This window comes from Marmota monax, unplaced genomic scaffold (assembly GCF_021218885.2).
Source record: "Marmota monax isolate L192 unplaced genomic scaffold, Marmota_monax_Labrador192_F-V1.1 WCK01_AAM20220418_F8-fsc00083, whole genome shotgun sequence".
NCBI lineage: Eukaryota > Metazoa > Chordata > Mammalia > Rodentia > Sciuridae > Marmota > Marmota monax.
Window position 1 is genome coordinate 1215621 of NW_026692848.1, and position 24386 is coordinate 1240006.

At 59.6% G+C, this 24386-nt stretch overlaps 1 protein-coding gene across 3 annotated transcripts in view; it reads right to left on the bottom strand.

Annotated features, from left to right (window-relative positions):
- Window positions 1-24386, bottom strand: part of Smoc2 (SPARC related modular calcium binding 2) — a 144108-nt gene that overhangs the window by 14546 nt on the left and 105176 nt on the right. For all 3 annotated transcript variants that reach the window (XM_046449355.2, XM_046449356.2, XM_046449357.2), the window contains exon 9: window positions 19747-19829. In XM_046449355.2, coding sequence (XP_046305311.1) covers window positions 19747-19829 — 83 coding nt within the window. The remainder of the gene's footprint in view (window positions 1-19746; window positions 19830-24386) is intronic.

Genomic DNA, 24386 nt, shown 5'->3' on the forward strand with positions numbered 1-24386 from the left:
AGCTCTGACCCAATCTCCAGATCACTCTAGTAAGCAGCTCACAACCTGAACTCCTGTGGCCACAGAGGAGTGAGAAGATGTGTCCTGAGCACCCCACTTCCCCCAGGGAGCACCGGAGGGCTTCCATACGGTTCTGCCTTCCTTCCTAACGTTCTATGTGGGCTTAGCCATGGAGGAGAGCTGAACAGGGGGGAGGTTTCTTCTGGAACTTGGACTTTAAGACCCTAAATCTCTGCAGCCTTTACCAGGTGCATGAAGTGTTTCCTAGCAAGTCTCCCTGCAAACCAGAACCTGGCCAGTGTGTCCACCTTTGGGCCATGGCTTGGAATTCAGAGGCCCCGTGCAGGGCAGCACATCTCTCCCTAAGCACCTTCTAGGCATTTTGAGACAGATGCACTGCACATGACCACCTGGGAGGTAAACTGCTCCAGGGAGCCTCCGCGAGAAGCCTCAGCTGGAGCCCATCAGACCTGACTCAGCTGGGACTCTCCGGGTCACAAGGGTGTGAAGACCCTCCCTCAAAGGCATGCTCAGGAGAAGCAGGGCACCCTTGCCGGGCGGGAGGACGTGCCGCTGTGTGCCTGTGCTCCACACCTCTCCTGCTGCTCTTCTGCACACAGACGTCTATTTCCAGGTTTCAGTCCATTCCCCACTACTCCAACTACGCATCCCCGGCTTGCAGGGTCCCCCCAGGAGCTCCTACCTGGGGCACACTGGAGCAGCCACAGGCTGCAGGGCCCATGAGGGCCCCAGGGAAGATACGATAAGAAAGGGTATCACCCCTAAAGAAAGCAGGGACAGCGAGCCCCATGTCCCCAAACACCTCCTTCTGTTCCCAAAGACCTCACTGAGCGAGGGGAGCAAGGAGAGCAGGCCTAGTGCACAACGTCTCGAGGGACACTGCTCTCTGGGAGCCCGGGCCAGTCCTGCTACTGGCAAAGCTACCCCCCTGCATGGTGGCCAGGGCAGTTGCTCCTGGTCAGACGAGCACACAATGACGTCGTCGCTGCTCCTGCAGCCCAACATGTAAACCCTCTCTCAGGGAGCAGTGCACTGGGCTGGGGCCCTGCGCAGAGGACCATGGCATCTGCTCAGCCGGCCACCATGCAGAGGAGGCACTGCTTGGCAGAGCACTGTGAGGGACAGGGAGCTGGCCACCAGCCCGTCTCCACTGACCCCTCCTTGCAGCAGTCCTGGTCTCTGCCAGCCCTGCCCAGCAAGCCCCACCCCCACGCTGTCTCTGGCACTTTATTTGGCCCCTCAGCAGCCTGCTGCACAGGCCTGGCACACGTGGCTGGTGGCTGAGGTTTGGCACACCTGGCTGAGGGCCTGGCACACCTGACTGAGGTGTGGCACACCTGGCTGAGGGCCTGGCACACCTGGCTAAGGGCGTTGCACACTCAGCTGGGGTGTGGCACATCTGACTGTGGTGTGGCACACCTGGGCTAAGGGCCTGGCACACCTGGCTGGTTTGTGGCACACCTGGGCTGAGGGCCTGGCACACCTGGCTGAGGGTATTGCACACCTGGATGAGGGTGTGGCACACTTGGCTGGGGTGTGGCACACCTAGGCTGAGGGTGTGGCACACCTGGGCTGAGGGCCTAACACATCTGGGCTAAGGGCATTTCACACCTGGTTGAGGGTGTGGCACACCTGGATAAGGAGTGGCACATGTGAGTTAGGACGTGGCACACCTGGGCACCTGGCTGAGGCACTGCATACTAGGGCTGAGGTGTGGCACACCTGGCTGAGGGTGGGGCAGAATTGCAGACTTGGGGGTGGGGTCTCCTGCTCTACTCTGGCAGAGCCCCTGGACGTGCGGAACACCCAGAGCTGCCCTGCCTCTGAGCCCAGGGGCTGTGCTGGACAACACCCGGGTGCTTCTCTGGCCTCTCAGCCTCCCTTACTTAGGAGGGGGCCAGTGTGGCCGTCATGAGACAGTGACAGTGCACAGGCCGTCAGGTCCAGGAGGACACCTCGATAGTAAGGCTGAAGACATCCGCAGACCTAATGACGACAGACGGAGCCAGTGGATTGGGTGTCCACGTTGTGGGCAGCGTGGCCGCAGATCCCTCGCTCCCCACCCGCCCCATCCTGGGTGAACTTTGACCTTAGCTCCTGTGGCCACAGTAAAGGCCTGTGAGGAAGCACCTCGGCCTTCAGAGCGGCCCCTGTGCCGGAGCCTGGGTTCTCCCAGACCTGCCCACTTCCAGCAGCCCAGGCCCCAACCGCACGTCCTCTCAGTCTCTTCAGTTGGAAGGGCATGGTGGCTCGGCCCATGCCAGTCCTGGTGGAGGTCCCTGACCTGACCTTCTCAGCCCTACGCCCCTGATGACCACCAGCCCTGCTCTGCCAGCCTGCCCCGAAGGCCTTGCTGCAGGACTGGGCCTCCTGCCGAGCCTGGCCTACGCTCTGGCCGCCACTGTCCTCGCAGGCGGCAGAGCCCCTTACGGCAACGCAGAGAAATTGCTGGAACAGTGTCCTCAGTGAACACAAGGGCAGGGCTGCTCATAGCCAGCATGGTGACACGCCCTGGCCTTAGAGCCCTGGCCTTACAGCCCTGACCTTACAGCCCTGGCCTTAGAGCCCTGACCTTACAGCCCTAACCTTAGAGCCCTGACCTTAGAGTCCTGGCCTTACAGCCCTGACCTTAGAGCCCCAACCTTAGAGCCCTGGCCTTAGAGTCCTGACCTTAGAGCCCCAACCTTACAGCCCTGACCTAAGAGCCCTGACCTTAGAGCCCCAACCTTAGAGCCCTGACCTTACAGCCCTGACCTTACAGCCCCAACCTTAGAGCCCTGACCTTAGAGTCCTGGCCTTAGAGCCCTGACCTCAGAGCCCTGACCTTAACAGCCCTGACCTCAGAGCCCTGACCTTATATCCCTGGCCTTAGAGCCCTGACCTTACATCCCCGACCTTAGAGCCCTGACCTTAAAATCCTGGCCTTAGAGCCCTGACCTCAAAGGCCTGACCTTACACCCCTGACCTTACAGCCCTGACCTTACACCCCTGACCTTACAGCCCTGACCTCAGAGCTCACTGAGCTCACACCAGGAAGCAGGGTCTCGGCATGAAGCCCAGCATGGAGACCCTACTTAACCTGGTCAAAAAACTTCTTAGTCTTGCCATTCAAAGACAGCAATCCCTTTCTCAGGACTGAGGCCTGTGGCCAGTAATCGTCTGCAGGGTCGGTGGACACAGGGGTCCCACTCCTCGTCAGTGCAGTTCTTCTTGGCCAAGGCGGCCGTGTTGGCGTGTGGTTAGCTGCATGCAGTGCGTTGTCATGAACGAGTGCACCGAGGCTGCCGCAGAGCTGCTGCAGAGGGCATCTGCCCACCACCCTGCCACTCTGTGACCTCTGTCCAGCAGGCCGTGCCCCAAAACGCACGGCATGGGAAGGGGTGGCTCCACGGTGTGGGTGCCCCTGGTGCTGCGCCCCCGCGAGGTGACAGGAGACCAGGATCCAACACCCACGGCCACAGTCCGCTGCAGGCCCAGGGACTGCCAGCACTGCAACCCCGACCACCCCCACCACCAACACCCCCACCACCAACACCCCCACCACCAACACCCCCACCACCAACACCCCCACCATGTCGGTGACGCTGAGGGTGCCCTGGCGCCCCGGCTGGCAGGGCTTCGCAGCGGCCCACGTCAGTTCAGATCTCACACCTGGTGTCTTCCACCATGGTCACAGTGCTCCTTGGGGACAGCACCTACAGCAGCACATTGGGACAGGGAAGGCAAAGGTGAGCAGAGGCTGACTGGCCTGACAGAGGCCATGTCCCTACAGGCAGTGCTGGGAGGCTGGGTGGGGACGCCAGGCAGTGGCTGTTGGCTGCTGCTGTCCACCTGTGCTGAGCACCACGCAGCCCACGTCTGCCTGGGTGGGACTCGGGGAGGACCCCCAGACCTGGGGGGGACTGGGGGAGGACCCCAGCTCCTGGGTGGGACTGGGGGAGGACCCCCAGACCTGGGTGGGACTGGGGGAGGACCCCAGCTCCTGGGTGGGACTGGGGGAGGACCCCCAGCTCCTGGGTGGGACTGGGGGAGGACCCCCAGCTCCTGGGTGGGACTGGGAGAGGACCCCCAGACCTGGGTGGGACTGGGAGAGGACCCCCAGACCTGGGTGGGACTGGGGGAGGACCCCAGCTCCTGGGTGGGACTGGGGGAGGACCCCCGTCACCTGGGTGGGACTGGGGGAGGACCCCAGCTCCTGGGTGGGACTGGGGGAGGACCCCTAGACCTGGGTGGGACTGGGAGAGGACCCCCAGACCTGGGTGGGACTGGGGGAGGACCCCAGCTCCTGGGTGGGACTTGGGGAGGACCCCCAGACCTGGGTGGGACTGGGAGAGGACCCCTGTCACCTGGGTGGGACTGGGGGAGGACTCCCGTCACTTGGGTGGGACTGGGGGAGGACCCCTAGACCTGGGTGGGACTTGGGGAGGACCCCCGTCACCTGGGTGGGACTGGGAGAGGACCCCCAGACCTGGGTGTGATGGGAGAGGACCCCCAGCTCCTGGGTGGGACTGGGGGAGGACCCCTGTCACCTGGGTGGGACTTGGGGAGGACCCCCAGACCTGGGTGGGACTGGGAGAGGACCCCAGCTCCTGGGTGGGACTGGGGGAGGACCCCCGTCACCTGGGTGGGATTGGGGGAGGACCCCTGTCACCTGGGTGTGATAGGAGAGGACCCCCGTCACCTGGGTGTGATAGGAGAGGACCCCCGTCACCTGGGTGTGATAGGAGAGGACCCCAGCTCCTGGGTGGGACTGGGAGAGGACCCCTAGACCTGGGTGGGACTGGGGGAGGACCCCCGTCACCTGGGTGTGATAGGAGAGGACCCCCGTCACCTGGGTGGGACCGGGGGAGGACCCCCATCACCTGGGTGGGACTGGGAGAGGACCCCAGCTCCTGGGTGGGACTGGGGGAGGACCCCTAGACCTGGGTGGGACTGGGGGAGGACCCCCGTCACCTGGGTGTGATAGGAGAGGACCCCTGTCACCTGGGTGGGACTGGGAGAGGACCCCTAGACCTGGGTGGGACTGGGGGAGGACCCCTGTCACCTGGGTGGGACTGGGAGAGGACCCCCGTCACCTGGGTGGGACTGGGGGAGGACCCCCGTCACCTGGGTGGGACTGGGGGAGGACCCCCGTCACCTGGGTGTGATAGGAGAGGACCCCCAGACCTGGGTGTGATGGGAGAGGACCCCTGTCACCTGGGTGTGATGGGAGAGGACCCCTGTCACCTGGGTGTGATGGGAGAGGACCCCCAGCACCTGGGTAAAGGCACATGCGTGCTGCCAGATGGCACCTCATGCTGGAAACTCTCCAGGGGGCTATTGGAAGACCAAGGGCTCCCGGGCCCAGGGGTCACTCCTGGGCTGTGCTCTTCCTGCCCCACAGCAAACGCACCCCGTGGCTTCACTGTCAAGGGTCAGTTTTCTGCAAAGATGCCCTCTGACCCGAGGGACAAGCCTCACGAGTGGGAGAAGTCTGTGTGTTCGTCATCAAGTGCCTGCGGGAGTGACCTGAAGTGAGTCCTGGGCAGGTGGCACCAGAGGAGCCGTGTCAGACCAGGAGACCTGCAGAACTGCCTGGGACGGAACTTGCCATCCATTCTACCTACAACGGTGACAGAATAAAGGCTGATGAACCTGAAGCGCTGGTCGGGAAGGGAGGCTGGTCACCTAGAGGCAGCCACAGCCATCGCCCAGCAGAACTGGAGGACAAAGCGCTTCTCCCCAGCACAGCGTGCGCCTTGCCCACCTCAGGACCTCCTCTAACACCACGCTCAGTGTGCACGGACCTCCCCAGTGCACGACCTCCACTCCAGGTCAGGAGCACGCCCTGTGGACCCTCTGTCCTGCCACTGACCTGCCTATCCCCAGAGGCTGCACCAGGTCAGAGGGTCACGGAACCCGGGGTAGATGGATGACCCCATGGAAACCAGGCCTAAAGGTGGAAGCTAGAGGGAGCTGTGGGACCCCACCCAGGAGCCAGAGGCTCACCCTAGGGCCTGGGAGCCGATTCTCTCAACAAGGACTGACAAGGTGCCCTGGCACAAGGCTGTCCTGTGAGTGCCCTTGAGGCGGTGGGGCTGCTGTGTCCTTCACCAGTGAGCACCTGAAGGTCACGGATCCCTCCAGCCAAACACGATGCAGTCCTGTTTCTAAAAGCACAGCAGTCTCGTGCAGAGGGAAAGCTCTGGAACGGTCAGGGCTAACACGATTGTCAGAGAGGCCGAGGTGATCAGAGGTGACCCGCCACACAGGGCTGCCCTCCTTGATTGCGAACAGCACCCAGAGACCAGAGTCCAGAGGGCCCCTGTGTGTGACACCGAGAAGCACGTAAGTAGCGCACTTCTGTAGGAAACTTTCCAAAATAATCGTGGCCCTCAGTGGCTGCCAGCCTGGGGTCCTCCAGCCTGACCCTTGGAAAGTGCGAGGCACCAGGCAGGGGTTCTGCTCCCAGCCTGGTGGCATGGCCTCACTTTGGTTTCTCCATGTATTTCAAATGGTTCCCAGAAACTCCCTTTGGTGAAAGCTGGCTCTCTAGGTGCCCAGAGCAGCCGTGTCGGGGGCAAGCAGTGGCCAGATCCTGAGACCTACTGCCCACTGAGATCTACTGGCTCCTGAGGAGGACGCCCCCAGAAAGACGCCTGTGAGCACTAATGCCGGCCATCGCCAGCCACTGTCGTGTGCCATCTCACGCACAGACACGCCCTGTTCCACCCACAACAACCTGGGGTGGGGTGTCTGTATTCTCTCTGCTAACGGGTGACTGAGGCACAGACAGTGACACAGTGGGCTCAGTGGCATGACCGGCTCCCAGTGTCCCCAACCAGAATGCAAAGCTCATGGCCGAAGGCACACTCAAAGCCAAAGTGACACAACCAATGCCACAGCGACGGGACTCGCCTCTCCAAACGCCCTCCTGCATTCCCACCTGGGCCCCCGATGCTCTGCTGCCCTCTGCCCACCCACGCTCCGGGGGCTGCCTCCCATCCAGCCTGCCGTCCTGCCTCCGCAGAGGCTACAGTCTGGGCTGTCCTTCACTCGGGGCCACCTTCAATGCTTGCTGAGTGGCTCACAACTTGTTTCACACTTTCCTTACTAGGCCCAGCGTCTGTGTCCCTGTGAGCTCCCGAGCCCACGTCGCAGAGAGAAGTTCACTAGAAAGCTCTGTGCGCAGCACGCACCCCGCTTCCCCCAGGGGCTCCCTTTTGCTCAGTCCTGAAACTTGCTCCCTGAGACTAAGAAATGGGGGCACATACACCAAAACCTCTGGGGAGGGGGCCTGGGTGGCACCCCTGCCGAAGGTGCCATCAACAGGTTTCACACATGTGCATTTCCCCACAGCTCAGGGCGTATCTGACTGTGGCACATTTTCCGGATGATCCTCAGCTTCTTCCTGCCTGGAGAACAGAAGTTCCAGAGGCCAAAGAAGAAACATTGGTCACTTTCACCTGGTGTTCTCAAAGAGAAGGCCACGGGCTACCCAGCTGCTCATCGACACCTTCTGGATGAGGGACAGAATGAACCCCTCGCATCCGGAGCTCCGTCTTGATGATTGCTCTTCTGGGAGGATCGGAAGCGAACACTGGGATACTTGAGGGCAACTCAGGATGTCAGAGGGTGCAGTCAGGACGTCAGCCATGAGGCCAGGAAACAGGGCCACCCACATCCTGGTGGTTTTGGAAGATGAATGAGACCAAATATGGCATGCACGGTCCTCCAAGATCCAGCGGAGAGAGGAGCACTCTGTTCTGGCAGCCCTGTTACGACCACTATGGCTTGGGAAGCAAGCAGAGCCCCAGGACACTCCCAGTGGAACAGAGCAGGAAGAAATGGCCAGCCCCTTCCCACCCCAGCCGAGGGCAAGGTCTCTGCACAGGATTTGTCCTGGGTCCTGCCTGACGTCACCTCAGGATGGCACCGAGTCCCTCAAGACAGCCGCCGCAGGAGACTAGGAGACTGCAAAACCCACCATGAGCAGCTCAGGAATGAGTGCCAGGATGAGGCCGGGCCCCGGGCAGCGCCATGCTAAGCGCTGTGCCCAGGAGGGGGCGGAGATCTCCAGGGAGCTGTTCAGGAGAGCGAGTGCCTCAGGGCTGCCTGTGTGCTCTCCACCTGTAGGTGGTGGTCTCCATGGAGACTCTGGCAGCCGTTAACAAGCAAGAAGAGCGGAGGATGGGGACACACAGGAGGGACGCAGCACATGGCAAGTGTCCCCTGTGGTGCCCGGTGCAGCTGGGCTCTGGGTGCCAAAATGAGACCCTTCCTCTGAACCCCACGCCCAGCCCCATGTCTTGAGGCTGACACTGCTTCTTCTTTCCACCAGGCTCCCGGGACCTGCCCCAACCCCTCCAGCGTGTCACTGACATGGGAAGCCGAACCAGCCCTGTTTAGGGACGAGCTGTCTTGCTACTCCTGCAGCGCGTGCGGGAGGCAGCCGTGGAAGCCGACTTCCCAGAGGAAGCGGGTGTTACGGATGTCACTGCTCTGTCCTCGGGGACTTTCACAGCTGGACCAGACCCTGTCACCCAGAGCAAAAGCAGCCAGCTGGAACAGGCCCCTGAGTGCCACCTTGTGCTGGCTGGCAGCGGGCCCTGGGGGGCCAGGTTGACGGCACCCCTAGCCCGCCTCGGGGTACAGCAGAGCTCCCGTGTTCCACCTGTGGCTGCCCCTCCCACAAGAGGAGCCTGGGTAAGAGCTGAGGGTCCTCGGGACCCAACACCACGAAGCCATCTCTCCATCCACGTGGAGGGAACCACCTGATCTGTTTTGTTGCTAGGACTGTGTCACGCTGAGCAACTCAGAATCAAAGTTGCTGCAAGTGTCAGCTGTTTTGCCATTGAAGTGCATGCATCCTCCCAACATCTGCCCTGGGAGCAAGAGGGACGACCCCTGGTGGAGACGCTCCTTCCTGGGAGTCCACAGGGGGCCTTCTGTACTCTATGCCTTCCTGCTTGGACCTGCAGCTAAGGCAGCGGCTGAGGCACCGGCTCCCCCAGGCCAGCCGAGGGAGGCCTGTCCCGCAGTGCCGTCCGTGCACGAAGCCTCCGCTTGCCCAACTCCAGGAAGACCCCAGGCACTTCACCACAGTGCACACACCGTCACGGTGATGCCAAAGGCAAAGCCCTGGGAAGGGAGAGTAGGGCGGGAAGACGGTGGGCAGCGAGAGTCTGGTTCAGACAGAGCGCCCTTGGGCTCCAGAGGGAGCCTGCGTCTGGCTCAGCAGAGCAAGGAGAGAGGAAAGTGCGCTGAAGAGTCCGGAGATTGGGTGCCACTTCCTGGTGGAGAAAGGGATCTTCTCTGCAGCACCACCGAGGGCACAGCTCTGTAGCAAGGGGCCGCGTGCTCGCCTGCAACTTTCCAAATGGCACACTGTCCAGACGGCACACTGTCTGCGGTCTGTGCAGACCTGACCATTGGCCTCACGAGAGGAGGAGCCTGTGGTCCGGGTGTTCACTCAGCTCACTGCTGACCCCAAGTCGACATGCTGGAGGTCAGAAGCAGGGACGTATTGCTCATGAGATTGTCCTATAAATGTTTTCCTCAGGCTAGAGTTTGACACCTGTCCTGCTCCTCCAAGACTCTAGGGCCTGCAGCACAACTCTTCTCTGGAGCAGGTTAAATGAGGAGCTGTTCACCTTGAAATCTCTTGACCTAGGAACCTTACCAGCCACCCCACTGGGAATGGCCCTCCCTTTTAGAGGTGGCAAGTGGGCCACGGCTCTCCCCAGACACCCGTGAGAACTGAGCAGCCCTACACTGCCGAAAGCCACCTCCCAGCCCAAGGGTGTGCGAGCAGGTGTGGCCGCTGTCTCCAGCCTTGAGCAGTTGACATGGGCTCCGAGGCTGCAGGGTGCGGTGGCGGCTGAACACTCCAGATGCACAGGACAGACCAGCCTGGGGACAGCACCTGGGGTGAAGGGGATGTGCCAGTTTGATATCTTCGGTTTGACTGTCATACGGCCCTTCCACTCGGGTGACAATTAGAGAACAGGACGCATGTGAAAGTGAAGCTGTGCCCTGGACTTCCCCGGAGGCCTCACGCCACCAGGGCTGGCCTTGCAGAACCCTGGTGCTCAGGGCAGTTAGTGGTCGGCACTCTTCCAGGGCCTGCTTGCACTCGCAGGGGCTGAGGCAGCATCTGGTGGGTGCAGTCTTCTTACTACAGCAGCTGAGCCACGTGCACACAGGCAGAGCAGCAGCCGGCGGCCTGCACTCCAGAGGGGCCCGTGACGGGCAGCTCAAAGCACAGACTCCCTTCCTGCTCCAAGGCCCATCGCCCGGGTGAGAAAACCCAGAGCTTGTCTGTTTGTTTGCTCTGGCCCAGGGCTGGCCTTCCTGGCCAGGGGGACGGGACGGTGCCTTGCACACTGCAGAGCCAAGAAGCAAGCTGGCGGCGTGGACAGGCACAGCCACCTCAGCCCAAATCACGCTGCTCCCCTCTGCTGTGCACACCCCTCACGGCCTGCGAGGAGAGGCCAGAGCTCCTGTCCTGCAGAGGGGCAAGCCTGTGACAGCCACACGTGTGGCGAGGTGTCTGCCGTGAGGTTTGAGCCCACACTGTAAATAAAGAGTAAAGAAGGTGAAAAACGGAAGCACCACAAGCACATGCCAAGGGGAACAGAGCCTGAGTCCCAGGAGCACCGGGAGGAGAGTCAGGAGGCCTCTTGGTCCGCGGCGTGGAGGACGGGCCTCCTGGCCTGTGCAAGTCCCTGACATCGGTGGGTCTCGACACCACCCTGCAGGGAGCGGTGCTGGGCGGGGCTCCGGGGTCTGTCTCTGTGTGTCCCGTGCCTGCCTGGCTGCGTTCTGGGCATCCGGGGAAGTGGTCGGCACCATGCAGCAACTTTCTCAGTTGCTTCTGTAGAAATCACAGGAGTTTCTAGAAGCTGCTCTTGCAATAAGGCCAGAGGAACTGGTCCTGCAGAGAGTCGCCTCAGCAGGCCGTGGGCACTGTGACTGATGAGTACCTGCAGGACCTGAGAGCTGGAGGTCACTGCAGTCACCAGGGCACACGGTGCAGGCACAGCTCACCAGTGTACACCCACACTGCAGAGCCTCCTCTCCGAGCAAGCTTGCCAAGAGGTCAGGACTGTGCAACTCCAGGACATCAGCTCCGGTGCCCTCTAGGCGCTCAGTGGCACCCTGTGCTGTGCCAGGGCTCTGGTGGCCACTGTCTACTCCTAATGACAGAGGCCAGCCCAGAGGGTGGCCGACTGTGCTCCCCGAGGTGCTTAGATGAGACTGACCAGTTACGGAGCTTCCTCCCGGCCACCCCAGTGCTGGGCGGCTCTGACTCCTCTGGCCGACAGCCCCCTCACCAGGGCCTGAGAGCCCCCAAGGCCTCCGCACATGCTCCCCCGCCTGACCCTGTCTTGTGCATCTCAGCTGCGTCCTCCACACGGCTGCCAGAATCACTGTTTTAAATAAAAAAATGAATGATCCACTTCTCGGCCAAACCAATAAGCCCGAATCCCTTAACAGACATGAGTGAACTCCTCTGAGAACGTTGCACGGTGACCTCGATGGCTTCCCAAGTCTCTCCTGACAGCTCCTTAAAGAATGTGTGCGATATGCCATGGACAGGAGAGCCCAGAGATGAGTAGAGAGGACACCCATCCACGCTCACAGCAGCACCATCCTCCCACAGCTGCCCGGCCTCGGTGGTGGAGGAGACGTGGCCCTGGCCCTGCAGGCCGCCCCTGCACTCCTTCCTCACATGCCTTCCGTGGCTGCAGCACCAGGGCCAGAGGCCCCACCTGCACCTGCCTGCTGGGCTCTCCTGTGGAGGAGGAGGCGCTAGGAGATGGTGTGAGAAGCACCGGGCAAGAGGCTATGAACTGAGGGGGCAGACCTGGTGGGGCCCAGCTCCATGGCACTCTGGCTCTCAGGACGGCACAGCCTCGCACTCCCTTGAGTCAGGAATTCAGCGGTAGCCAGAAACCATGCAGAACTGGACATTAGGGCTGGCAAATTCAGAAAAAAAATAGCACAGGGGTCAGCACACAGCCTCAAGAGCATCAGCAACAGAGCTACGTGGTGATCAGAGGAGGGGCAGCCAAGGCAGCGGAGGCAGCCGAGGCTGGCGATGAGACCAGGTGCGGCAGAGGCATTTTGTTCCTCTCTGCTTCAGAAAGACTTCCCCGTGGGAGAAACTGCAGCAAGCTCCCCTTATGCTGCATCCGAATGACGAATATCTCAGAGCACGTCGGAGGCCACAGTTCATGACAGATGAGTCCGCGTTGTCAGCTGGTTAGATCCTGCATGGATTTAAGGGACAGTGTTGTCGGTGCCACTCCATAGGGGCAGACTCTGAGACGTCTGAGAAGGTCTCGGAACAGAGGGGACCTCAATCCCGGGCCGTAAGGGGTGCATTATAATCAATCCATCAAATAAGGAAGCCCACAGAGCAAAGCAGGGCCTCGGGGTGAGAACGGAAAGCTCTGCAGCCAGTCTGCAGGAGTGGCCGTGGGCATGTCCTGCCGGGGCTTCTGAGGGTGACTGAGGGCTGCCAACACCTCCTGCTCTGCCAGATGGACAGTCCTGGTTCTAGATGGTCCTCAATTCAGCAAGTCAGGAGAGAATCATGCCACCAGGGAGAGCCTTCCAGAAGTGTGCCAGGCCCTCTGCGATTCAGGTTACCCATGTTCCGGCAGCGCCTGCCATTGTGGCCACCAGCATGTCCCAGTGTCCTGCTGAAGGCTCACGGACGAGGACATCCTGGTCTGGGCTGAGCAGCTGACTTCCAGAGGTCGGTTCTCAGGACAAAGCTAACACCATTCCTACCATCAGCCCTGCCCTCTCTAGTCCTGTCCTGCTCCAGGGGAAATGGCTGGTCTGCCAGTGTCCTCCAGGGGCAGCTGGGCAAGCCGGTCCCAGGCTGGAAGGCTGCATACAGAGGGGGTCTTCTCCCCAGCCCCTGCTGGCACCATGAGCGCCCAGGAGCCCCTCAGTGCTAACGGGGTGAGGTGAGGTATTCCTCACGGGGGGACCTGGAATCTGGAGAGGACCTCGGGTCACTCCAACACTGCAGACACCAAGCAGAGTCGGTGCACACCAATCTCCCCCCTCGGGTTTCTGGTCACCTGCAGTGTTGGTCTCTGAGGACGTCAATTCTAGGGCACTGAGGCTGGGATCCCGCTGGCTGTCCTGCAGGCTTGCCTCCGGGCTTTAGGGCCACCTACGCAATAGACATCTGCTCATCGATTTAACAGAGAAAAATGCACAGTTACAGAAAAGGTAAAACCAGAAGGTTCAGTATAGTTGCAGTGTTCCGAGCAGCTCTGGCTTTAAAAGGAGAACCAGCTTTCAAAGGAGCTTCCTATGAGGACAGACTGGCCAGGTTGAAGAGCAGCAGGGGGAAGCCAACGGCCCTAGCTGCTCCCCGGTAAGCACAGCACCGCACTTTATCTCACACCTGACAGCCCGGGTGCCCGAGGACTGCAGGCTGCCACCACCCTGGGGCTCAGAGTCCACCTGGGAAACCCTGGGGTGGGCAAAAGTGGCACTGGGACAGTGGTTATGGCTGGGATCGACACTTAGAGGATTGAAAGTTGTAGGAAAAGTAAAATCAGGACCACAGGCTCTCTAACCAGGGTAGGCACTGACCCCAGACAGGCAGTGTGAGCAGAGCCCAGACCAGACAGGGTCCCACCTGCTTCCCTGTCCTCACCACGGTGTCACCTGAAACAGGCGGGCCTGGAAAGGAAGGGTCCTTTCAGAGTCACCCAGCAGATACTGTGTCCGTGTCACTAAGCCGTGTTGCAGGAGGGCTCTGGTCTGCTCGTGGGAGCACTCGGTGGATCCTGATCTGGTGAGGACAGCCCCATCCACAGCAACGGACTGGGGCCACGAGGAGCCAGAGTGCCTGCCAAGCGTGCCGCACACAGTAAGGTGTTCCAAGTGGTTAACCGTTTTAGATAAGCTGCTTTGATAAAGAGGGATTCTTTGTAACAGGGTAATTGTTGAGCAACAAACTCAACATAATGGTGGTGTGAGGACAGTGGTCCTCAAGCTATTGGAGCTGTCTCTGAGATGCTGCTTCTCTATGAGCCTGTCTGGCAGCTGCTCTTTCAGGATTAATGTGAACCTAAAATCTACTCAGCCTTTCTTCTGCACAGTCCTAACTTTCAAAACCCCAGGGGCCGAGCAGACCAGGAGGCCAGGACCTCACCTTGCAGGTGTGGCTCCCAATGTCCTCTGCCACTTTGGAGTCTTTAACTGGCCCTGAGAGCCAAAAGCCTGGCTTCAGAAGAGAAAACCAACCAAGTCCCGTTCCTCCGGCAGGATATATGCGGGGACCAGGGTGTGCCCAGGCCTGTGGGAGCTGCCCGGGGAGGTGCAGAGCCGCCATGGCCGGGAGCACTGAAGCTGGGGAGCACGGGCCCAGGCAGGCGGGGGCGCAGGATAGGGTAAGAGGCCCTCTAAGACATCACGGTCACAAAGCCTGTGAGGGGAGTGGTCCTCCAGCGTCCCGCCCCTTCTGAGCTGCACTTTTATCCCATCTTATTGACCCCTTGGGAGGCACACCTAATGCACAAGAGAACTCCTCACATTCAGAACGTGTGCAGAAGTGGCTGCTTGTGTCCACCTGCTGTCAATGCTGATGGATGGAGGAAGAGTGCTGACCATCCTCCTCCACGTAGGCATAGGCTGGTGGGAGTGTCCACCGTCCCTATTTGCTCTTACTGTATCGGGCATGATTCCTGCAATCCTTCCTGTGTCTTCTCCAAATTCTCCTCTTCCTCCTCTTCCTCCTCTTCCTCCTCCTCCTCCTCCTCCTCCTCCTCCTATCAACTGAACTCAGTGTTCTAATGAAATCTCACCAAGAATTCTCCAAATGTCACACAGAGGCCACTCTGGATCCTGCCTGTGGGCACCTTCAGAGGCACACTACCACCACCTGGCTACTTATGTGAGAAAACAGCGGGTATCAAATGGAGGGCCTCTGCCGTGCACCCCTCCTGTCCACCATGGCTGCGAGGTGCAGCCCAGGGGGCCCACCAGTGGTGGTCTCCAAGCTCACACCTTCCCACCTTTAATTTCAACGGCCCTGGCCCGGGCCCAGGTGCTCCTGGCTCCTGGGCCTTCAGGGTGCAAGCTACACAGGTGATTCATGGCCTCTTGCTGACAATAGCCTCCTTTGATAAAATGAATCCTGCGGCCCATTATTTTTTTTTCTGGGCTTTCTAAAAGATACAACTGCCCTCTGAGGGGTTAGTGGCTGAATTCTTCCACAAACTTAATTTTATATTCCATCAAAAATATGGTTGTAAATGAGTCCTGAAGGTCAGGTCTCCCAGGCATCACACTTAGACTAGACCCTTGCCTTCTTCAGGAACCAACAAATCGAGATGCCGACTCGGCACTCTGAGGCACACTGTCACCACGGCCTTCAAGAGCAGCGTCCTCTCACACCAGCACACTCCTGGTTCTGTGGCCAGTCCACACCTGGGGTAGGGTCGCTGCTCCTCCTCATCTGTGCTGGGAACAGAGGGCAGTATGCGCCGCCCTGGGCACACCTGGAGCATGGCCTCCTGCAGCTGACACCTTCTCAGACCAGAGGACGTGCGTCTGGAGGCAGCAGGACCTCGCTACAGCTCAGCTACACGGCAGCCTCGGCACCTGACCAGACAGAGGACGCCCTGACACTTTTAAGGAAGAAATGCTGACACTCATTTGCCTCGGGAAGCCTCCAGCCACAGAGGACAATCCTGCTGCTGCCTGTCTCCCTTACAGGCCAGCAACCCAGCACCTTCATGTGCCAGGCAGTGCCTGCAAACGCCTGGCTCGGGTCTGGTCACCTTAGAAAAACATCCTGAGTTTCGCTCACAGCAAGGCAAGAGTCACCTTATGAGGTGATTTAGAATGAAGCTAACATATTGCTTGAAAAATCCAAGAGGTGCTTGGAGGGTGTCGTCACACCTGCCGGTGCAGGAGGTCTCCGGCTGTCACGCTGTGGACACGGAGCGGCTCTGGGCTGCGCTGAACTCTGTCTCAGAGGGACAGACCTGCCAGAGCATATGGAGAGAGCTGTCTGGCCAGACGGAGAGCCAGGGGGGCAGCAGTGGTCTGAAGGCTGACCAGGGCCCCTAAGACCCACCTCCATCCCCAGGCATGAGCTCACATGCCCACAGAACACCACTGCGCCACCGACTGCCCGAGAAGAAAGGCTACGGTGACCAAAGCTTCTCCTGTAGCTGTCAGAGAGTGCGAGCGTCTCACTCCCTGCTTGGCGCCAGCTGCAGTGCCCATAATACGAGGACACCCCGTGCTGCGCCAGTGTCAGGAATTGACGCATCAGGCAGGACACTGCCCGCTTGGCGCAGGCTGTGCCGAGCAGAGGCCAGTCAACAGCAGCTGCCTGTCCAGCTAGAACCGCACCTGAGAAGCAGCCAGAGGGCACAAACCACCTGCAGCACAGGTCACGGAAGTCACAAACTCCAAGCCATAGATGACTTGCTTTGACTTCGCCAGGACAAGGCCTCTGACATCACTTCTCCTGCCACCTCCTCAGAGCTGGTGTTTCCTGGGTGGAGAAGGGGTCAGTCTGGTGTGCTGTCCCCAGACAGCCCCTGCCTGTGCCTGCACCTTCTCTCTGGCAGGCCACACCCCTGCACGCTACGCTGCGGGGAAGGACTCCGAGGCCCTCAGGGACAGGGAGCTCCCTCTGCCCTCAGGTCGCGGGCTCAGGTCACCTTCCCACCTGGCGGCCCCCTTCCTCTACCTGGTTCTGTGGGCCCTTGAAGCAGTCAAAACCCCGAGGCTAGTACATCCAAGCCTGCTGACCTTGCTTAATAGAGGGCCGTCAGGACAGGACGGGGGCAAAGAAACACCGATCACTGTCCTCAGGGTCAGCTCTCATCACCTACCCTGGGCTCCTGAGGGCTCTGTGGGGACAGTGGACGACTCATCTTCCCTCTGCAGGTGAGATGGGTGGTGGCCAGCGAGGGTGTCCCTGCAGAGCCGAGTCCTGAAGGCAGCTTGAGAGCCACGGGAAGTGGAGAGAGCCGCAGCTCAGCAGGGAACGTCAAGCTCACGGCCCCAGATGGGCTCAGAGAAGGCGCCCGTGGCCCTCCAGCCCCACAGCACAGGAGAAGTCCAGGAGCTGGGAGTGCAGGCTGACCTCTCTCCACTGCACCCCGCGAGGGCAGAGAGCCAGGCCGGAACACAGCAAGACAGGCTTGCAAAGGGGGCGGGGGGCAGCTTCCTGCCTGTATTTGGACTTCCCGTCCCTAGGTTTTGATGTCTGTCAAGGTGACAGGGCAGCCCTACCAGGAAACCAAGGGATTCCTAGAATCTTCAGAGCCAACTCTCAACATGGAAGCCATCAGGACGGACCTGGGTGTCTGCTCCACAAGCCTTATGTTTAATATCCATTGGCACAAGCTAGAAAATCTGCTATCTGCTCTGCAGAAGATGTGAATAGATATTTGGCAGCCCACACACCAACGAGTGAGCTGTGCGCGATCTTCTCAGCTCGACCTGGGGGACAGAGGGCTCTTGCTGACCAGAACACAGAGAAGGAGTGCAAGACAAAAGTGTACCAGAAAGAAAACACATCAGCCTATACGTCACTTGGCGTGCTCGCCTACACACTGTCGCTGGCTGTGTTATTTTGGAAAGAGATTTCTCCTCTCCACCAGAACAGCCTGCATCCTGGAGTTAATTTAAGACTCACTTGGCTTTTTTACCTAATAAGGATAATTATCTCCAAATAATGAAAATGATGAAGTGGGCATGAGCAGCACTCCCCACACCCCTGGAGCTCAGCTCGGCTGACCTTCCTGGGGCTGCGTGGGACGTCTGCAGAGTTGAGGGCCCTGTCCCAGGCGGCAGCCTTCCCGAGGAGCCCCAGAGTCCTCCTCCTGTACCTGGCAGAGGAACGGTGGCTGTCCCAGGATAGTGCCCCATCTCCTCCAATGCTGTCTCCCCCGGGGCTCATCTGACATCAGACATGCCTCCAGGGTACCCTTCTTGTTTCTCCATAGCAATGGCCCGTTGTTGGCACAAGATGAAGGATCATTTCAGTCTTCAAATCAGGTCCCCATCTAGTGCTTAAAGGGTGGGATTTTTCCACAAAACGACCTTCCTACCAAGTGCACCCTGGGGGACCAGCAGTGTCCTGTCCCAGAGGAGGGCAAACCTCCTGGGACACTGCTGGGCCACACTCATGCGGAACCACAGGGCACATGTTCAGGAGTCATGTGGCTTCACGTTACCCAAAGACAGAAGACAAGCTCACAAATGCCTTGGGCGCCCTGGAATAGAGTTGAGACCAGCCAATCAGGCAGACGCTCACTGAGGGCCTTCCATGCAACAAGCGTGCGTGAAACTCGTTATTTCTTTTTCAGAAATTTGTCACCTGCTCATATCACCACCTGACTTCAGGGGCTGGGGTGTCATGCTGGAGTGGCCTGGCCTGCAGAAGGCCCGGGCTGCACCCTGGCTCCACACAGACACAAATTTGGACCTCCAATGATACAGGAGACCTTCTGGAGGGAGGCACCTGGTATCTGCCCCCTCCTCACACCCAGTGCAGAAGGAAGCCACCAGGGAAACCGAGAGCAGCTGACCTTCCCCCAGAGGAACATAGGGTGGCAAAAATAAAGCCACCAACAGACTCTTCAATCCTGTCTCTACAGCAGGACCCTGGATGGCCCCCAAGGTGGGGGACAGCTGGACACCTCAGTCCAGAGCACCTTGAGCCTAGAGAACTCTCGATGGGGCAGTCCTGCCATGCTGCTCCTCGGTGCTGTCGAGCAGACCTGGGAGCAGTGAGCGCAGAGTGAGCGTGATTTGGGCACTCTGGCCTTCCCTGCCTATTTGTAAGCAGAGAAGCATCTTTACTTTGCAAAGTTAAAACCTTCTTTATCAATGGCAGTACAAATCCTACAAGAACCACGAATGCTCTTGAAGGGGAATGTATCTAGACCATCCAAGACTAGATCAGACACACAGCACACATGGGGGAGGTAACAGGGCAGTTTTCATGGTCTCTGAGACAATCTGGAGATATTTAAGAAGAAATAAAGATTGAGATGAATCAGAGCAACAAGCAGCTTTGAAACATTTTACTGAAGGCATGGACTCGCCCCATGATGTCAGAGCACTGCCTGCCTCCCGGGTGCAGGGAGCTGGGGGACCGGGTGGGCTCCTGGGTGCTGCTCTAGCCTGGGCAGCAAGTGCCTGTCTCCTGCAACTCCTGGAAGGACACTGTCCCCTGAGGGCTCAGGTATGACTGCTGACACCTTCCTTCTTGGCTCTTCAGATACCCGTGCACTTCTGAGCTCAGAGAACCTTGAGAAGCACCTTGTGGGAATGCGTTTCCTCATTTTGTTTCAAAAGGTCCTTTGCAATTAGACTTACCTGATAACAGACTGAGCTCATGCTTTGTTAAAACTACCCCTACTTTGTGCTGAGGTTCAGCGCTCAGGGAATGCCTGGGAAACATGCTTTGGGCTAAGCATTTCAGGAGCACCCAGGAGTTTCAGAGTGCTGACACTGATGTTGGAGTGATGCTGGTCCTTCCTCCTCCATCACGTGCTGTCACTGCAGCCACAGTGACAGCAGCCCGAGAATCAGCCCCAACTCTCAGCCCTCTGGGAGGAAGTGGGAGGCTCCAATCCACCATGGTGCTGAGCCCCAGAAGCGGGCAGACTCTGTTCCCACCACCCTAGCAAGAGACCCTGCAGTGGTGGCCGATGCCCACTGGCTGTGGGCAGTACTCACCCTGCAGCTGCCGGCCCTTGAACAGGTCCTGGGCCCTGGCGGGGTGTGCCCGGGCTCTGTCGTCACACTTGGGCTGCTCATACCTGGGGGCGGGAGAGAAGAGCTGATGGAGGGCCTGACCCCTGGTTCTCCACCTCTCCAGCGTGTGAGAGGTACAGGTGGGCTCCCCCAGACAGAACCACGGCATCCGGTCCTCGCGTCACATGCCTGTAGGGTAACTACCTCGGCTACACCATGAACACGTCCCCCAGTGACGGGAAGAGGCACCTGCAGCTCCTCCCCAGCAGCCTCTGCCTCACTCTTGTCCCCTCCTGCTATTACGTGATTTCACAAAGGGCAAGTGCTCTGCACTTCGGACCTGTGGCATGGCTCCGGACGGGGACAGGAGGAGCAGGAGTGTGAGCACAGTATACGATGTGGGCTTGGCCACTGGATCCCTCCCAAGAGGTGGCCCAGTCTCCGAGACTCAGGATTTTCCACCGATACATTACTCAAAGTCATTTTCAGTCCAATTCATGAAGCTAAAAGTGTTAAAAATAAAGAAAAGCCACCTGGCTCCACCTGGAGTCAGTCAAAGACCACGGAGCACGCGTGGGCGGGGACTCTGCCACCTGAAGGTGTCAGCCCCCAGATGCCCAGCTTAGAAAAAGCCAATGGTGTGGCCCACAGCCCCTCCAAGTCCACCTGGCCTGGGCGCTGCCTGGGTGTTGGAGATGGAGTGGAGGTCTGTGCCCCATGAGGCCAGCTCAGCCCAGCAGAAAGTGGGCAGTGAAAGCCAGCGCAGAGGCTGTGAGCACAGAGGTGGCCCCAGCCTCCGCTGCCCCCTCCATGGCCCCCCTGCACTCAGGCTTCTCAGGCTGATCCCAGATAAGGACCTGGCCAGCGCGAGGGGAGGGGCATCCACTCGCGGGAGAAACCTCTGGGGGCGGGGGTAGCTCTTGAGCAGAATGACTGGCTCTGCTGGACACGTCCCCTGGTTTTCCTCCCTGGAGGGGACTTCACAGGAGTCGTGGGGCTTGTGCAGCCCTGTCCTGGCCTGCGCCTCCTGCCCCCCATCCGCAGGTCCACTCTTCAGTCCTTCCACTCCACGGCCTCTCCTTGGGTACTCGGGCTCCCGTGCCGGACATCAGTGCAGGCCAGTCAGGACTGACCCATAGAGCAGGCAGACAGACACGTGGGAGCAGCCAGGAGCAGGGGGCAGGAGGCGTGTCCTGGGCCTCGGCCTGCAGGCTGCGGCCCTGCAAGGTCGGCCTCCGCATCCTCCCTTCCTTCCCGGCCCTCCCTTGCTGTGCCCTCCCTCTCGTGCGCTAAGAAGGGGCTGCCAGGCCGCGTTTCCCTCATAGAGATCATGTGTGTTCCCATTTTCCGTTACTCGCTTGTTTCCAATCTTAGAGAATAAAAGCAAGTGGATTTCTCCAGTCCCCTTCCTCTGGTGTCCCAAGAATCGGGCCAGGCCCACACCTCTGCCTCTCCTCCCCGAACAGAGAACCCAACACCCCATGCTCACAGACCAGTGTGTCTTCCTGAAACATGGTTGGGAATGAAGTCCCTGACAGACTCTGGACAGCACAAAGCACACTTTACCCAAAGCCATGAGCCGAGATTTCCTGGGAACGTGAGGTTCAGTGACAGACAGCAGACTCCATGGTCACAGGGACAGCCCCACCCGCCGGCTTCTCCTGGTGCCTTTGGGGCTGCGGCCAGCAGAGGGGAGGTAAAATGCACCCAGCAGGCCTGGGTGTAGCTCAGTGGAAAGCACTTGCTGGAATGTGTAAGGCCCTGGGTTCGAGTCCAGCCCCTCAAAAATAAGACAACCAGGGCACACCCAGCTGGCTGGACGAACACCCTGCTGCCCAAGGGCCGTGGAGCTCCTCGGGCTAAGTGTGGAGAACACTGGCAAGCCCAATCTTCAGTCCCAGCCCTGGGCCAGCATCTGGGCAGCTGGAACAGTCTAGAACTGACAGCTACGTTAGACCAGGCCCCTTCCCAGCACATGAGGTCTGAGCTGCAGAGGACGGGCACTGCCAGTGCCCTCCGACTGGGTAGGCCTGCAGCGAGGCCTTCCCCCCGACTGAGCCTTGACTGAGAGTCCGAGGCACACTCGGGTAGCCATTCTGCAGAGTTAGAAAGCTGCCCCGTTCGTTTCAAATCCCTGCAGTGCATCCAAACCCCTCCAGGACCCAACCCTCCTCACTTAGGATGATGAGATCATTCTAGTTCCCTTTTGTCATCTACTAACTTTGAAGCCACGAGGAAGCTAGCCACACCAGACGTCACTAGGGTCTTGCTCCAAATGGGGGACAGAGTCTCTTAAGGATCCCAGCACTAAGGCTGAATTTAAGAAGGTAGTGAGGGGAGCATCTGCTCCTTCCCGAGTCCAGCAGAATGCCGTCGTCTGCAGGAATGGTGCTCTCAGGACGATGCCCAGGGCACAGCTGAACGGCTTCCACGTGTCTCCACTCTTCTCAGCAGTGTCTGTTCAACTTATTTGCATAAAGAATAAACACATCTCTCTGCTCTCTGGCTGCCCGTCAGACCTCAGGCCGACTGCCATGGAGAAGTGGTTTCATGCCTTTGTGGCCACCGGGACAGAGCTCTAGACTCAGGAACAGAGGCGCCCTTTCAGGACAAGGGACAAGGGTCTGTTCTGGCTCCAGGGTAGCAGCTGGGTCTCACCTGCCCCCTACTGATCCAGTACTCATTCCTACTCTCTGCCAAGTAGACACCTGTCCCTCTCCTCCCAGCCTGGATCCCACCAGCCTGGTGGCCTGGGCTTGCACAGGGGCCTGGGCCCAAACTTCAGGGACCTGCAAACTATGGCCAAGGGGTTGATCTTGACACCGAGGCAGGAGAACCAGGAAGGAGCTGGTCCCTCAGTGGGCAGGACATATGCTCACTGGACTCCACTCCAGTCTGTGACAAAGGCCCTTGATTCTTTAGCTTGAGGACATAGGCAAGTGATGAGGCATTTGATACTGACAGCTGTTCCACTGGCAGAGTTCCACGTTTTCTTCCATCAGAAGACACAGGATCACTGAGGGAACCAGCTCTTGAGTGCTCCACTCAATGCACCTCCCACCTGCAGAGCACCTCCTGAACACCTCCCAAGCTTCGGGACATCGGTGAGGATCCGTGCTCAGGCAACGGAGAGGATGTGAACAGCCATGCGGGTGGCTGTCCCTGTGCCCTGGCTGCCCAGCCCTGGCACAGCAGCAGAAAAGACCCGTGAGGCTATTCTCTCCCCTGATGCTGCTGACCTGGTTTTTTGACGGACTGCTGAGCACCGGTGATCCACTGCTGGGCAGTTATCCACGCACTAAATCTACCTGGGACTTCTTACAAACTTTTCCCCCCAGCAAAAGAGAGAGAGGGGGCTCCCTGAGAACTATGGCACGTGGGTGGGATGCCTGGATCTTCTGCAGCTGCTTGTACCTAAGAGGGGAACCTGTCCAGGGCAAAGCTAACACACGGGGGCTGTTGGAGCAGATTTGAGATTCTCCCGGGCAACACCACCAGGCCATGGGATCAACTGAAACTGAGCTTGCTGTACCTCCATGCCGCCTGGTGACATGGCCAGCCCCGGTCAAGCTCACCTGAACCTTGCTGTGTGGGCAGCATTCACCCCTGCTGGGCTGGCCAGCCCTTGCTCCCTGGTACCTGAGGCCCTGACCGCCATCTGCCTCTCAGGGGTTTCCCTGGCCTTGTGGGCTGCACCCACCACTCTGCCCAGTTGTGTTCATTTCCTACAGGGAATTTGTCTCCACCCAGAACACTGACCCATCGGGCTCCTCTGGTGTCATCTGCTCCCTCGCTAGGGGGGAGCTTCACGGGCAGGGTGGCAGCCTTTCTGGTGGACGGGCATCCCCGGCTCCGAGGACACTGCTGGGACCATTCAGGGCATTCCAAGGCTCACTGAAGGAAAACAGAGGCGCTGGCGCAGGAGGGTTCCAGAATTGGCAGAGCTGTCCCTCTCCACTGAACCCCCAGTGGCTTCCCACCGGGCTGAGGCTCGCCCACACCCTGCTCCCAAGGCGCGACTTTCCCACGTGCACTTCCCCTGTCCCCAGCTGACCCTCAACAGCCTCATGCCTGTGCCCCCACCTGGAAACCCAGTCTGGCCACCAGCTCCTGTCCTACCCCTGAGGCCACCCCTGCTTGCTCCCGTCTGTCTGTGCCTCCTCACTGGGACAGCAGTGAGGGTGGCCCTCTCCTTCCTGTTTCTCAGGAACCACAGGCCCTGCATGATCTGGGGACTGCAGGGAACTCTCCTTCCTGACCACCTTGTGACAGGCCACCCCTGCAGGGGACTCCTCCTTCCTAGTCACCCTGTGACAGGCCACCCCTGCAGAGGACCCCTCCTTCCTGACCACCCTGTGACAGGCCACCTCTGCAGAGGACCCCTCCTTCCTGACCACCCTGTGACAGGCCACCCCTGCAGTAGACCCCTCCTTCCTAGTCACCCTGTGACAGGCCACCCCTGCAGTGGAACCCTCCTTCCTGACCACCCTGTGACAGGCCACCCCTGCAGGGACCCCTCCTTCCTGACCACCCTGTGACAGGCCACCTCTGCAGAGGACCCCTCCTTCCTGACCACCCTGTGACAGGCCACCTCTGCAGAGGACCCCTCCTTCCTGACCACC